The 15,768-nt window shown below is 46.4% G+C and overlaps 1 protein-coding gene across 2 annotated transcripts in view; it reads left to right on the plus strand.

Annotated features, from left to right (window-relative positions):
- The first annotated feature begins 9,479 nt into the window (after nucleotides 1-9,479).
- USP22 (ubiquitin specific peptidase 22) overlaps nucleotides 9,480-15,768 on the plus strand; it is an 89,251-nt gene continuing 82,962 nt past the window's right edge. Inside the window, exon 1 of one of the 2 annotated variants that reach the window (XM_009091787.4) lies at nucleotides 9,480-10,224. In XM_009091787.4, the coding sequence (XP_009090035.1) occupies nucleotides 10,099-10,224 (126 nt within the window). In that variant the 5' untranslated portion in view covers nucleotides 9,480-10,098. The remainder of the gene's footprint in view (nucleotides 10,225-15,768) is intronic. The other variant, XM_009091786.4, reaches the window with a different exon arrangement.

A 15,768-nucleotide genomic window follows, 5' to 3' on the forward strand; every position in this document is an offset into this window, starting at 1 on the left:
ACTTGAATTTTCTTCCCCAATATGCCCACTGCAGCTGGATGCTGGTGCCTCCTCCAGCAGCACTGGGTTGTATCCGCCTGACAACACACCTCCAGTGACTCTCTTAATTAAGTCTCCCGCACTGCTGCGAGGTGTGTAATTACAGCGAGACCTGACTTAAGCATCCACTCGAGGGACTAACAAAAAGAATTTTTTACCAGAGCAGGGAGGAACAGAACTTTACTGAATAAATTTTTAAAATATATTTTAGGGGAAGTTTATTAAACAAGGGAGGGTAATTATTTTGGTTTTTCTTTCTCCCAAAATAAGGATGATGCCCTTAATATACTGAGCATTAACATAATCAGCTTTTTTTTTCCTACCAATAACATACTTGAGAAATTCTGTCTTTTAATAGAGATTACTATAAAAAAGTGTCAATTAGCGCAAATGGTGGCAATGATCTTGCAAAATGAACTACTCTTGATCAGAAGCTCAGCAGTTTTCCCTCTCTGCCCAAGCCCAGTGACAGATTATTTTAGTGGAAGGGCAGCATCCAGGATTGCAGTTTTAGGGTGTTATAAGCACCCATTTTCAGCACTCCAGCTGTCAGCTTGGCCTCGCAGGTACCAAGAAGGGTGTGTCTGGAGGCAGCTGTAGCACTAAGGGTGCCTCCCAAGGAGTGTAGCGGTTGCAGGAGGATGGATTTTGGCTCTTGCTGCCCCAGCTCACTGTCAGAGTTCCCAGTGCTGCCCCAAGGTGGCAGCTGGGCTGTGGATCCCCACACACAGCCCAGGGTATTAATCCAACCCAGCAATCATTTCGGGTTCTGTTGCTATTCTGAGCACTGAGAGATGTGCCACCCATCCTGCAGCCCAAATGATCTCCAGCTGAAGGACAGGAAGAGGCTGGAAACAGGAATATCAGAAATAGCCCCCAGAGGGGCTGTCAACCCTCAGGTCCCACCTTCAGTGGCATTCTGAGTTCATGCTGTGAGTAAAACTCCCAAATTGCTCACCAAGCTTGCAGCAAACTTGGTGGGGATTTTGCAGGCATAAGGCCCTGGAGGGTTTGATGCCATCTCTACTTTATTTGGAAGACTGAGCTCAGAGCAAGATTTTATGAAGTGTGCATTTCTATCTCAAATTTTAGATAGCTTTAACTAGAAACCCACATCCTCCATTGTCACTGGATTTGACAGAAAACCCTGGCTGCAGAAATTTGCTGCAGAGCCTCAGATTTTCTTTAATACAAAATAAAACAACCTCAGAGACAGCCTTGAAAAGTCAAGTCTGGGTGCTACTGCACATGCATTTTCTCAGCAGAAAAGCCTGTTTATTTTCTTAAGTGTATCACTGTTGCCCTTTTTCCTTAACTCAGACTGTCACAGTGATTTTGCACTGCGGGGCTCCACAGAGTCCAACCAGCAACGCTGCAGGAGCTGAAAGTTGTAGCAGCAATGCAGAAGGAGCCAGGTCAGAAAAGGGAACCCCTCTGGGTACCTGCTGCACCCTTGGGTGTGAACTTGGAGCTACTCCAAACCAGTAACTCCTAAGAGATGGGAATAGCAGTGGATTATCAATTCTGAGGCATAATGACAGCATTTTAGTGCTTGGTATTGTCTTACCTTTGTTTGTTCTAGCATAGGTGTCTGCCTGCTAGGTTTAGCTCCCCAGATTCCTGATGGGGATTCCCTTTAGCCTGCAGCTTCCTGCAGATAACTCCCAAGATAATGATGGGAATGATCAATGTGAATACTCCCTATGGAAAAGCAGCTTGTTTCTCGGAATGAGGTTATTGTCCTTTCAAATAGAGTAACAAAAGACAAATTTACTGAGTATACAACTCACTGGAGTACTGCATCTTTCAGAGATATGTGATGATTTCTTTAAAACTTGGTGGATTTTTGCCCAAAACAAAGGATTTTGTCTCATCAGCTACAGTTGGATTTCCCAGAGGGCCTGAGACGACACATCCTCAGCCTCTTGGACCTTGGCTGACCTGGTACATAATGTGTGGAAGTCCTCTCAACAGGAACAAGCAACCCTGGAAGGCCAAGATTACCACTGATCTGGTTTTGGGGGGAAAAAAAAGAAAAAGACAACTGAAATGACGTTGGACTTTCATTAGCAGAGCATTGTCAGAACACAATAGAAGAACAGACAAAAGCCAGTCCAGATTCTGTGGTATTTCCTAAAGGACTCCCTCTGGCACACGACTATTCCCTGCCAATCCTTCTGTATTGTTTTTGATAATGAATAGAAGCTGAACAGATGATTGTTGTATTGTCCACTAAGTGATTCATTTACATTAAATAGTGCTCCAAAAGTAGGCTTTGGGTGGACTTTTTTAGTCACTTCAGTTATTTATTTATCCAGTTTAATTACTGTCTTTTAACTCTCCACTGTAATAATTATTTCCTGATTGCTTCAGCTAAATTACTCCTCTGAAGTCAGTGGTCCAACAAGCCCTGACATGAGAAGCAGCATCCATGCATTTTCAAAGGAGCTTAATTTTAAATGGCCACCTCCAGGGGAGTGCTCCTGGTTTGGGAAGGTGCTGAGGTTCTTGAGCACCTGCAGGTCCCTGGTGTCCCTGGTGCCTGGCACTGAATGAAACAGGAACTTTGCTGCATAAACCATCTCAGTTCCATGAATTTCCATGTTAACATCTCAACTCCTGCTATTTCTTCACCAAGGTTCTTGATTAACCCTGGGCTTTCATTGCAAATTCAGACTTGTCTTACTGAGGTCAAAAGTTTTGGTTTGGTTTGATTTGCAAATGTGACAGATGTTATGTGCTTGAAGCCATATTGTTGGAGGAGAACTTCAGTGTGAGAAGATATTTATCCCCAAATCGACATCCAGGGCTGCATGACCACTAATTTGGGTGTACTAATGGGTGGGCGAGAATGACATGTCCTGAAGGGCTCTTTGATGGCTTAAGAATTTGAGAAAATCAACACTCCAGGCCTTTTCATCTCCAGTTCTCTGAGAAGCTGCATGACTTTGTTGAGTGGCTGCAGTTACATCTCCCTGATTTTGCAATTATTCTCTCCTCCCTAGTCCATGTACAAGGCAGAGAATCAGTGATGCAAAGAGAGGAAGGGAACAGTCCCAACAGTGGTGAGTTGTCCATGTCATGTGGCCCCAGTTTAAACCTCCCAGGGCAGAGCAAGGCATCCTTTGCAGGCTGGCATTTCCTCAGTCCCCTCTCCTTCCACTTGGGAAAAATAAACTTGCCAGCCCTGTGCCAAGATCCCAAAGAGAGAACAGAAGTTTGTTTTGAAGAGTTTAGATGCCTGTACCTGCCAAAATGAGGCAAGATTGACTTTTTGCAACTAGTTCCCTACCAACTCCTCAGCCAAATGGACACAGAGGACAAGAACATTCCAGTCCCACTGTAGCCTTCCAGCTCCTTGCCATTCCCTACTGCTCTGGCTACAGAAACTGGGCAGAAGCTGCTGTGTGACTACCTAACCTGTAGGTTTCTGTTTGTGTCACATATTTGTTACCCAGCTTCAGAAACTGCCTTTACCTGGCCCGTGATTAAAGCAAACTACCCACCTCAGGATCTGCCTGAGCTTCAGCCTTCATCTGGGTTATGTGGCATCACCACCAACCCAGATGAGACTCAGCAGACACAGAAATAAAACCCCCCCTCCCTCTGCATAAACCCCCAAAGCAGTGCCAGGGTTTCCCCTGCTGGCTCCCTGCAGTGTTGCTCTCCCCGTGTTCCTGCTCTCCCAGGGGCCAATGGCTCCGTGCTCAGTGGCAGCCAGGAATCCAACACTGCATTAGCAGCTCCATAATAGCTGTGCTCAGTGGAACCCAGCTCCCCTCATTAATCCAGAAAATGAGAGTTGTTTTTGTACATTTGAGGAGCTAATTATTTAAGTGCTGGGAATTAAGGCTCATCAGATGCTGGTGACTGAGTTTAGCTTTGCATCCCTGGGGATGGAAGGAGACCAAGGGAAGCTGGTTTTGCACAGGTGAGCAGTACAGAAACTCACCAGCTGGGAACAGATCCCTGCCTGCCTGATGCATAAAAGGCCCTCTCTTTGTACATCTCTGTTCTTCCAGACATCATCCAGTGACTCAGAGAAGTTGTGGATGCCCAGAGAAGTTTGAATGCCTCATCCCTGACATGTTCAAGGCCAGGTTGGGTGGGTCTTGGAGCCACCTGGTCTAGTGGAATGTGTCCGTGACCACAGCATGGGGCTGGAACTGGATTATCTTCAAAATCTCTTCCAACCAAAACCATTCTATGATCCCATGATTCTTCCCATTCAAACAGATTTTTTAAATCACCAATCAAATAATTCTAAGATTTCATTTTTTCCTACCAGGAAATGTTGTGCCCCACTTGAGGATGACCTAACCTTTATATTTTGCAATAAATCAATATTGCCTTGTCTCAGGTGGGTTTTTAGAAAAGGAAACAAGCTCACACCATTTTTTCTCCTATAATCAGTTGTCCTTCAGCCTTACCTTTGACCACCATACACACAGAAAAGTTTAGATAGAAATGCTGCTCCCTGACCTAACAAGGGACCTTCCAGTGCCTTGGGAAACAGGAGATGAACTGGGTGAAAACCTCCCTCGTCTGTGAGAAACCACAGATGAGGCCAGATCTGCTGTTCTAAACAAAGTTTTTACAACAGAATGACTTGCAACAGTAGATGGGTGATTTTGACATTCTTCCCAGAAAGTGACAGAAAATCTATTGATGCTATTGCCAATAACTATAGGCTAAGGAACAGGGACTTGGTTCCTGGATGTCACTGGATGGATCCCCCCTTCATTACAAGCAGCTTGCCAAGAACAAATGTTTCATTTTTTATGGAGATAGCCAATGTCCTGTGTTGTCTTCAGAGACTGAGGGAGTGAACAGCTCTGTGTGTTCACTTGAAGCCAGATGTTAAAGTATTGTCTGGATGTAATTGCCTTGACAAATAGCAGGAGTGACATTTTAGCTCCATTCAAGTCAGTGGCAAAATTCCTGTTGAGTTCAGCTGGGGCCAAGATTTTACCCTCTGACAGCGCTGACGGGAAATCTAACGAGTGATCTGCAGAAAAATAAGCAGAGGCATTGTGTTTTTCTAGGACTATTTTCAATCCACAGGCCATGAATCTTTGGAGTCTTGTGCACTGCTTTGAAGAGGTCTGCAAAAGATCTCCAAGACAAGGAATTTTAGTGTCAGTACCTTTAAATTTGCTATACAGGGGGCCATGATTCCAAGGGAGAATAGCAAGAGTTGATTACCAAGTCCAAAGTCAGCTTTATCCACTGAAATCCACCTATCTGTGCAGCCCTTGGACTGACAATCATCTTTCTGGCAGGACCTGCTCAGCTGAACCAATCTTTTACTATGGAATGTTGTGGATTCAAGAAACCACTCTGTGTCCTGTGCTGAGACCGAGCCACGTGGAAATCTCTGCTCTGGCACCTACCAGGTGCCATGGATTGGGATGAAAACAAGGCTTTCTAGAGAAGCTGGCACAGCTGGGACTTTACAACCTATTTGGTTTTGTAGCAAGGTCAGTACTCCATCCCCAGGATAAATGGCAGGTACCAGTGTTTCCCTACAAACCTTCAGGTGTCTGAGGTAACTCAGCTGAACTTCACAGGGATTCAGAAGCAATGAGCTTCAGGCAGAATCACACAATGGATTCTGCCTGTGGTATCTCCAGAGCTTTTAGCCCTGCAGCCAGACACTCAATCTCATCTGCTTTAAAGCCTGTGGATTAAGCAATGGCAGTTCTACTTGCATGGAAGTTTACAATGCTTGGATGACAAAAGACTGGAGCTCAGGGGAAAAAAAATCCTGAAGATTAAAATTAGGGTAATTTTAAAAAGGTAAAAGTGTTCTTTTTGGGCTTTAAAATATTTTTCTGTGTGTGTTTTGGTAAGCAGAGTAGTTCTGTAAGTTCTTTCCTTTTAGAATGTGGAAGAACTTGTATTTTTTTAGAGTGCCTGAAAAAATGCAGGAGAGGGACTGAAGAATCCTCACATATTCTGTACTGGTTATTAGCATGGAGAGCCCTTGTGCTTGCAGGAGCAAAGCTCCTGAACATCCCCCTTCAAATCCACTTGTGGAGCCAGGGGCTTTAGCCTCTTGCAGGTCCAAATTTAGGCCAGCTCCACTTGTAATCCAGGGTTATGGGAGGAATCCTACCCAAATCCTTGATGCTGCTCACACACTTGAACAAAGGGAAAGGTTCCTGTTTACCTGAGAATGAAATTGGACATTTTAAGAGATATCATGGCAAAGCATGCCCAAGTGATGAGGTAACAGCTGATTCATGGCTATCCAGAGGAGCCTAGAAGTGCCACCTTGGGATGACATGGATAGAAGAGGCAGTTACTTTGCTTTTCCATGTGAAGAATGCTGCTTCTCCCCAGCTGAGCTATCATGGAACGCAGATGACTCTCTGGAGGAAGACTTTGCTGCACATTTGCAGTGTGTTTTAGCTACTATCAACATTTATATTCCACTGGCATTTGAGGGTAAGCACTAATTAGCATAATCATCAATGCTTTAAAATTAAAAATTCTTCCATGAGACACAGGAGAGAATGAAACTATTTCCTTCCCCAGAGGCAAATCCTTTCCCAAGCTATCTGCTGCACCAAAAGGTTTTTTTCTAGAAACATTCCCAAGCTATGCCCAAGAGTAAATTAAACTACAGCAAACTTGTAAACTTGTGTGTGTGTGTGTGTGTGTGTGTGTATGTGCAGCAAGCAGGCTGATTTAACAATTACTACCTGACAAAATGTTGTCACTGTTTTCCACTCCCATTTTGTTTTGGCTGCTGCTCTGTGCTGTTGCGTCGCCTTTACTGTGTGGGCTGCAAGAAGCAAGAAGTGTTTGTAGAGCTGGAAGTTTTTATACTTCATAGGAAAGATTCTGGTGTCTTCACAGGACAGAAAGCAAAGGATTTAATGACATGTGTAGAGTTTTGCCTCAAGCCCCCCAAATCAGGAGCTGGCCTCAAAAAAAATCTCAAAAGCCACTGCTTTCTACACCATTCCAAAGCGGATTTTTATTCTGGTTCCAATTTACCACAAGAAGCCCAAGTTGATTTTCTAGCATAAATAAACCCCTTTTATGGAGGATAAGGTGCCAAGGGAAGCCTGGGGGAGCTTTAAGTTTGAAAGGTAACATCTACACTTTGGAAATATCCCCAAAGAGTTGATCTTTAAACTTCTACATCGCTGCCTTTGGGAAGTGACAGTGGCTCTCACCAGGTGTGCTCCAGGACAGGTGTCCTCCATGTGGGTCCTTTGTGGCTCAGAGGATGCCCCTCACATCCTCAGCAAGGTCAGAGACCTCCAGGACAGGAGTAGGCAACTGTGCTAATTGTTCTGGAAGTGGCCAGAGAAAGATCAGTATTTTCTCAAAGGTTGTCTCTTTGAAAGAGAAGCACTAAAAATGTGTTTCTTAAAGCAATTGTGTTTAAACTCACAGTTCTTGTTATTTCTGCATAAGACAGCACACCCTAAAGGGAATAAACGCAGGGACTCTGCAAGACAGAGTGGCACAGAAATCTCCGTGAAAATTTCAGAGTCTGCAGGACATTGAACATATGTATTGTCTCTTTGGTATCCTGTTTTTTCAGCGAGATGGACTTAAATTTCATTGGCAGAAACTCTCTCTTTTATCTTTATCTCCTGTTTTGATGTGGTAGCCATGGAGAAAAGCCCCAGATTAGTAACAGTAGGTTGGTGCAGAATAAGAATAACTTTCTGCTTGTATTTAGACTGTAGCAATATAGGCGGCTTTGTTTAATTGGAAATATTCAGAGAATAATTATTAGACGCTGTTAGGACACTAATCACCCATCCAGTTCCCTTCTACACACCTTGAGCTGGCAGTCCTTAACTTCCCTCTTTTCTGAGGGTGGTTTTCTCAGGGCAGGGGCTGGCTCTGACTCCTGCTTTTGAAAACTGGTTAATTCTCCTGGAAGTTGGGTTAACACGGGAAGGACGTGCAGCACCAATTCCTGTTCCCATTCCAAGGAGCTGTAGGCTGCACTGTGATGACTTAATAGGTCTAATGATTACACAGGGTCAAAGAGAGGGTACAGCCTCCCTCCACATTCCACTCATAATCTTCTGAAACATCCAGTGCAATTTGTGTACACAGCGGGATAATCGGGTCCTCTCCTGGCTCTTGGCACCTTTATTTTTCCACCTGTGGGGCAATTCCAGGTTTATCACTGAAGTATAATCCCCAGACTGTGCAGAAGAGGGATTTCTGGGAGAGGCTAATAAGTAGTGTGAGCCAGGAGAAGCAACAATTACAGGTGTCCCACACAGAGGGCCACTGTGTCCTGCTGCTGCCTCAGCCTGGGGGCACAAACCCAGCTCTTGTTCAGCCCTACTTTGCCACCAAACCTTCTAGCTATGTACAGATCATAAACTACGCTTCCTACTACTTACCCTGCTTTCTTTTTAAACCAGCAGCACCTCTGGAGAAAACGGAAAGTCCTCAGGTGATTGCCACAAATTTTTGTGTTTATTTATCGCAAGCTGCAGCAGCAGGTCAGGAAACTGGACACTGTAAGGAAACCTGCAAGGTGAGGATTTCAAGGTTACAGCTCCCGAGGAATGCGATTAGTATGCACTGAAAAATGGGATTGGTGAAATAATGTGGTGGCACTTTTCCACTTATTTCCTTGTTGCACAGTGTTTGCAGTGATTGTCTAAGAAGGCTCTGCAAAGCCTCTGCTCTCTCTCTTGAGAAACCACGGAGTAATTCCCATCCTTTCCCTCCTGCCTCACTCCATTATGTAACCCTATAGCGTGTGTGGCATACAATCTCAAAACTATGTACAGATTCCATCATTTTTCACTGTCTTCCCATTTCCTTGTATAGGAAAAAGCTGAAATAACACCAGTTCTGGTGTAACACCGCTTTTGTTTCTTCCCTATGGAACACCAGGATGCAGGCTGGCGGTATGGAGGGACCATATATGGTCCTAGGAGCCCGTCGGAGCGTGGCACGGAGCCTCTCCCGGGAGACCGGCGATCGCTCTCCCCTCAGGAGACCCCTCTTCCCTCAGGAAACCACTGAGGGAACAGCGAGCGCCGCACCAGCGGATGTGACAGCAGCGCAGGCTGCTCCGGGAGGGGCCGCCCCCTCAAAGACACAGCCAATCCGCTCTTCGCTTGCAGCATGACTGACGTTTACCCTAACCAATCACACTGCCGCTCCCACCACATAGACCCCACCCTTTATTTCCGTTGGTCAGATAAGCTGTTAATCGTCCGGGATGTCCCGCCTTTTTCCGGCGGGGGAAATGCTAGGTAGGAAGGGTGGAGGGGGAGAGAAGAAAGGAAAATTAACCAATGAGACGCTAGAGATGAATAGATTGACAGGCAAGCGGACCAATCGTCGCCCTCCTTTCCCCCGTCGCTCCCTCCCTCGCGGGCGGCGGGGCAGAGGGGGCGCTCCTCCCGCACCTTCCCCGTTGGTCTATCCCACTCCGGGCCGGGCGGGCTGGGTTGAGTGAGCGGCTCGGACCATTGCTCGCGGCGGGCGGGGGGGGCGCGGGCGAGGCGGAGGAGGAAGGAGCCGGCGAAGGAGGCGGGGGGGCGGTTTAAAGGGACAAGAGCCGTGCAGGCGCCGGCGGGGGAAGCCGGAGCGGCGGCGGGCGGGGACTCGCCCCCTTCCCCACACACGCCCGCTCGCACTGCGGCCGGGGTCGCCGCCGCCAGCGCCCCCATCCCCTCCCTTCCCCTCCGCCCGCCGCTTCCACAGCGGCCTCTATGAGGTAGAAGGGAGCGGCGGCCACTCCGGGGGCGGCAGCGGCCGCTACAGCCGCCGCCTCCTCCTTCTCCTCGCCTCAGAGCGCCCCATCTTTGTGTGTGCGGGAGAAGGGCGGGAGGGAGTGCGCGCTGCCCGCCCGCCGCGCTTTGTTCGGAGCCGGGGGGCCGTGGCGGAGCCCCGGCTCTATGTGCCAGCGGCTCCCCGGCGGCGGCGGCGTGAGGGGCCGGAGCCCCTGAGGGCGGGGGAGCCCCGGCCCGTGTCGGTGCTGCGGGGCGGGGGAAGGGGCCGGCTCGCTGCCCGCCGGCCCGGCCCGTGTGCGGGCGGATTGATGTGGGGGGGTCTGACATGAGTCCGCCGGCGGCCGGGTGCTGCCATGTGACCGGCTTCAAGGTGGAGAACTGGAAGCAGAACCTGCGGGCGATTTACCAGTGCTTCGTGTGGAGCGGCTCGGCCGAGACCAGGAAGCGCAAGGTACCGGGGGCGGCTCGCATCCACCCCCCTTCCCTTCCCTCCCTCCTTCCTTCCTTCCTTCCCTCCCTCCCCGACCCACCCGCCGCCGCCTCGGGGAGGGGACGGGTCCGGTCCCCCTCTAGCCCTCCCTCCTTCCCTCCCTACGGGGCAGGTGGGCCCGAGCTCCCGCACGCGGTCCTGGGGGGAGGGAGGAGGAAGCGCTCGGTGCCTCCGGGATGGCGAGGGGGGGCACCGGGATGGAGGAGGGAAGCAGCCCCGGCGGGGCCTCCCTCCCTGCCACCTGCCCCGGCGGCTTTTCCGCAGCGGGGCTGTTCCGCAGCGCCGCCGCTTCCTCCTCCTCCTCCTCCTCCTCCCGGAGGTTTCCCGGAATACCGGGGGGAGGGGAGGCCCGGGGCACCGGGCACGTCCGGCCTGTGGCGGAGCTTTGTGGAGCCCCGCGGGGCCGCGCCCGAGCCCGGGGGGCTGCGCGGAGTACAATGGCTGGGAGCGGGTCCCGGCGCCGGGGGCTGCGGCTCGCTCGGTTATGTGTGTGGTGTTCCTTAAAAAAAAAAAAAAAAACCAACAACAACAAAAAAAAAACCACCAAAAACGCTGCTCGTGTTGATAATCCAGTTGGAAAAGGGGATTCCTGGTCTGGTGGAGCGTGGGGAAAGGAACTGGCTCAGCCTGGAGTACAGGGAAGGGCAGGAGGGGTTTGCTCTGGGAGCTGTTGGCGCCTGGGAAAAATCCCTGTGAACCAGGCAAAAAGCAGGAAGAGTGCTTTTCCCCACCTATCTCCTGTAATAACATCCTTATACACATGTGTGTTTCTGGACGGCTGCTCCATGCACTGTGCAACTAATCACTGTTTTTCCCTAGAATCAACTAGTTTTTACTTCAAAGTGACTTGGCAGATTCCTGTCAGTCGTCGCATTGGTGACTGAGGAGGGGAAGGCAGCAGCTACACGGAGCAAAACTTGGGGTTTGGGACAGCAAGGATTGTATTTTTGTTGGAGCAACCCATTGAAAACTTTGTGATCCCAGTGCTTTGCATTAAGCTGCTCAGCTTATTATTCATAACAGAACTAGAGCATGAAGGATGGACTTAAAGGGTGAGGTGCCAAACCATTTCTCTGTGCTCAGTTCATGTTCTCAGGATAATCCAGTTTCCCAATATTTTTACCTAGAGACGAAAAAATGGACTCTGAGAAGAAATACGTTTTAAATAGATTTAATTACTTGATAGCCCTGCAAAGTATAGCCAGACTTGTTTTAAATACCTTACAATTCCCTACAGGTCAATATTATGGAGTATATTAGTCAAAATCTGGGTTTATTTTGCCTATAGCATGTTAAAGTACAAATTGGGATATAGTTGATGGTGCTTTCAGCTTAAATAGAGAAAAAATTGTGTCTATGCCGTGGAAATAAAAAATGGCAAGTGAGGTATGAAGATGTCTCAGACAAATATAAAGCAAGTGCTGCGTGGAAGAATGAAAATGAAATTTCATTAGCAAAATTATCTTTTTCTAAATATGGAGCATCCTGTGTAACCTCCATACCTCTTGTGTGCTGCAACAGCTTTTTCCTTCTGAAATCTAATGTAGGGATGTGTTCATCATTGCTTGAGAAAACAGCTGAAAATACAGAATATTCCATTGTAATCAATCTGTTCTCACTTCCTCTTTGCACAGCCAGACTCATAAAGCAGAACAGGATTGTTTCAAAATTATCAGTCAGCCCAGGAAAAACACCAGTATTCCTAGTACGTGCTAAAAATGCTTTTCCCCCCACTTCTATTTATTTTAGCAGGTTGCCAGTATGAAAATAATTTGGTTTCTGAATCCGGCCCACCTGAAATATGTGGGTGTACATGATTAATATGGGGGAACATTTTAGGTAGCTAAATTGGGATTCAATTCCCTGTCTTATGTTTGTTAGGATTGAAGAAAGTCTGTAAATGACAGTTATGGTACTTTATTCACCCCTTATGTATATGAACATGAGACCTTCTTCCATGGAATTTTAATTCACTGAAATTCCCTTACATATGGATGCCTGACATACAATGTGTAAAATGAGGAAAAGGCTGTTTTCTGTTTGGTGGTGTATTTGTAGTCTAAGAGCTAGAAATAAAATTACCTAGATAGTCCATATAACTCAACAACAATCCTTTGTCCTTTAATAGTTTACATACACATACATTATGTATATATGTGTATATGTTCTAGGAGCAAGCTGCAACTGCTTAAGAGCACGTATTCATTGGTGGAGATTCTTCTTAATCCTAATCATCAAAATGATAAGGCTAAATTAAAGGTTTATTAGCAAGTGATATTCTTTTTATTGCATGATCAAGGACAGTCACATTATGTGTTTATCACAGGAAACATTCCATATATAGAATTGATTTTTATGGAAGGCACTGGGCAGTTTAACTGCTGTTCAGATGAAGGTAGGTGTAAAAATGCCTTGGCTGTTGGTGAGAGCCAGATGTAAATGGTTCTGGTTCTAGAATGGTAACTACTATCCCTGCTAAGCCTGTCTTGAAAATCCAGGGAGCAGTGGGAACTGCAGGGGGCAGAAAGGGTCCGTTCTGCTGCTGTACCTACACTGCGTTCTGCCTTGGCAGACCATTTTAGTGCTGTGCTATTCGGTTTTAATACGCACCTTTTCTGTGAATAAGCTTTTACGAGCTCCAGCTCGCCGTTCAGTTTGCTTTACAGCCAGTGCTTCCAGCAGAATGGCTCTAAAGCCTGGTTTATAGTGGGAAAGCTGTCTCCTGAACGTGTATTTCAATCCTCAGTCAGAACCAAGAGGTAATTATGTATGTGTCTTTGTAGGCACTGGGATTCTGGTGAAGATTTTCAGAGTGTGTTTGCTCCCGAAGCGTTGGCTGTGCCAGGATTTGAGCTGTCATCATGGTGCATTGTTGTATCCACACGGAGGAGCGAGGCTGGGACTTGCTTCATCTCATTGCATCTTGGCCAAACTGAAGTGCAGCACTTGTACAAGCTGTTCTAGGCACAGGGCTTGTCGTGGTGTGATTCTGTTGCTGGTGGTGAAGCCTAAGCAAAGACAAAGCTGTCACACTGGAGAGTGGAACAGGAGATGAGAGAGAAATCCAAAGACTGGCTCTTGAAATTGTAGTTACTGTGATTAAATGTTGGAGCTATGTTTTAGACTTCAGGTTGTGTGTAAAGTGACGTAAAATTAGGGTGGACTTTTTCATGTTGGGGCTTTGACTTGTAACTCTTGATTTTTAATTTGCCGTAGTTAGAATCTGTTTAATAACCTGATGGCAAAGCTCGTGTTTCTGTAGGTCATGGACTTTACCTTGAATATTTTGATCTGAAAATTACCTCACACTTAATTAGGTAACGCTCTAGAAGAGGTCCTTAAATTTGTCACCACTACTCCCAATTCAGGAATTACGGGGCAGACAGAGGATGCTGAAAAAGCTTGTGCCAGACCTTCGTGTCAGCTTTTTCCATTTTTTTTCTGTAGGGTCACACTTGAAACACTTGGCTTATTCCTTTTGAATTACAGATGAGAAAAATCTGTTTTGCAGTGCTGAATGTAGCTTTTGTCCCCATCAGTGAGCAATTACACATGTAGATGCATCTTTGTGTCCAGGAGTTGGTAAGTAATGGTTTCATTGCTGGAAGGGCCACTGAATTTATGATTAAATTCCCTCTTCCTGGACTATATGCCTTGGAGGAAAACTGTCTCATTCTGAATGGTGCTTACTATCACTGCTCTGAAAAGGCTCTTGATGATAAAAGTAAACTGGTCATTGTGACCACAGTCGTGATATGCACAAGGTTCTGTGTGGAATTTCAGAATGTTTGTTCAGTGCTTCAGCCAATAGATCAAAGAATAATTGCCTGTCAGGGGCCGTGCACTCTCACTGACAGCGGCTGCATTATGGCATATTTCTGCCTATTTGAGAGCTTCTCCTGTTTTTCCCATTTTTCTCTCTTTACATGGGTCCTACAGACCAATTGATCCTTTCGGATATGAAGAAACATTTGCTTTTATAGGTGATGATTTGTCTTCAGGTATCATTCTCCCCATGAACTTGTGACTTCAGTGTGTGGCTCCTTGTAATATTTTGACAGATAATCAATTCTTAGTCTTAAACCTGAAATGACTTTGGTTAATTTCCTAACTTTCAAAGTTAAAAAGGTTAAAATAACTTGGCAGATAACTGCATTGTCATGTTTTCAGTAGCAGGTATTGTGGTTCACAGTCTAAATCAGTGTGTCATGTTCGTGCTAAAGTGACCTTGCAGTCTTCAGGGTAAGCTACTGGTGGAACTTCTCATCTTGTGCCTGTTGAGGCATGTTTGCTTCCCAAGGGCCTTGCCCCATGTACCTGTCCAGGAACAGGGAGATGTTGCTTAGGTGCTTTGCTTTGTACTGTAAGAGACAGGCCAGGAGCCTCACCAGGCTGTGCCATCTTCACAGGCTGAGTGTTTGGATTGCTTAATAAATGAGGAAATCTTAGCTTGTTTTTCTTTAACGTTTTTAGCGTGTGCACCAAACTTCTGGATTACAAATCCTGTGGAGCACTTGAAAGAGGAGTCCAGGATTTAAGAAGCATGTCTCTTTTTCAGCTGCCTACTCTGCTGTGGCTGCCTGAGTGAACTGTCTGACTCAGGAAGGATGTTCTTCTTTGCCATGTGCTGTGGGAACTGCCTTCTCTCTGAAAGCCCATGAGAAGTGTCAAAGTCAACTGCAAGCTTCATTGTTCAGGAGGTCTCCAGTTTCATACCTGAGCAATCTTCCATAGTTCTTAACCACTAAGGATTTAAAAGGTCCTTAGACCTGCTGAAGGTAGTGTTCTCTTTCCTCTCAGTGTGAAGACATGACCTTGGTGTGAGATACCCAGACATGAGATTTTAGCTCTGTACCCAGCAGAGCCTGGTATATGTGGGATATCCCAGATTGAGAATGCTCCACTGAGTTTGTCTCGGGTGCTGAAGAACATAATACAAGACCTTCCTCTTTCTAGTGGTGCTAAGCCTATTTTGTATCCTGTATTGTGGTTTGGTTTTTTTTAATCACTTGTTGGTTTCTGGACAAAGGTTAGGAATTGGTCTTGCACTGCGAACTTGAGGATGGTGAATAGCAATTTTTTAGGTTGTGGGATCTGAACCATCAGGACTTCTCTGTCTTTAACATGGATGGGAGAGACAATAATGCAGTTTTCTTCCTACTTGTATTTGTTCTCTTTTTTAGAGCAAGAAGATGGATCTGCACAGGCTGATGAAGGAAAAAATAGGGATATGTTGGACAAGAAGGCTTATTTCTTTTTTTCCTGTAGTCTTATCAGCAGTCAAAGGTTTGCTCATAGCCAAGCTGTTTGTCAGAGTAGTTGTAGCATCTCTTTAATTTCGTCTGAACGATTTTATTTGCTTAATGCTGAAAGCTTTTAAACTGAAATGACAGGGAGTAGTGTGAAGGTGAGCAGGGTGGAATGGCTTTGTTTGATTTGCTGGACTATGTGTTGAGCTTTATTTTAAGCCATCAAAGCTTTAAACCCCAAACAAAGGTTAGGTGA

This window comes from Serinus canaria, chromosome 14 (assembly GCF_022539315.1).
Source record: "Serinus canaria isolate serCan28SL12 chromosome 14, serCan2020, whole genome shotgun sequence".
NCBI classification, from domain to species: domain Eukaryota; kingdom Metazoa; phylum Chordata; class Aves; order Passeriformes; family Fringillidae; genus Serinus; species Serinus canaria.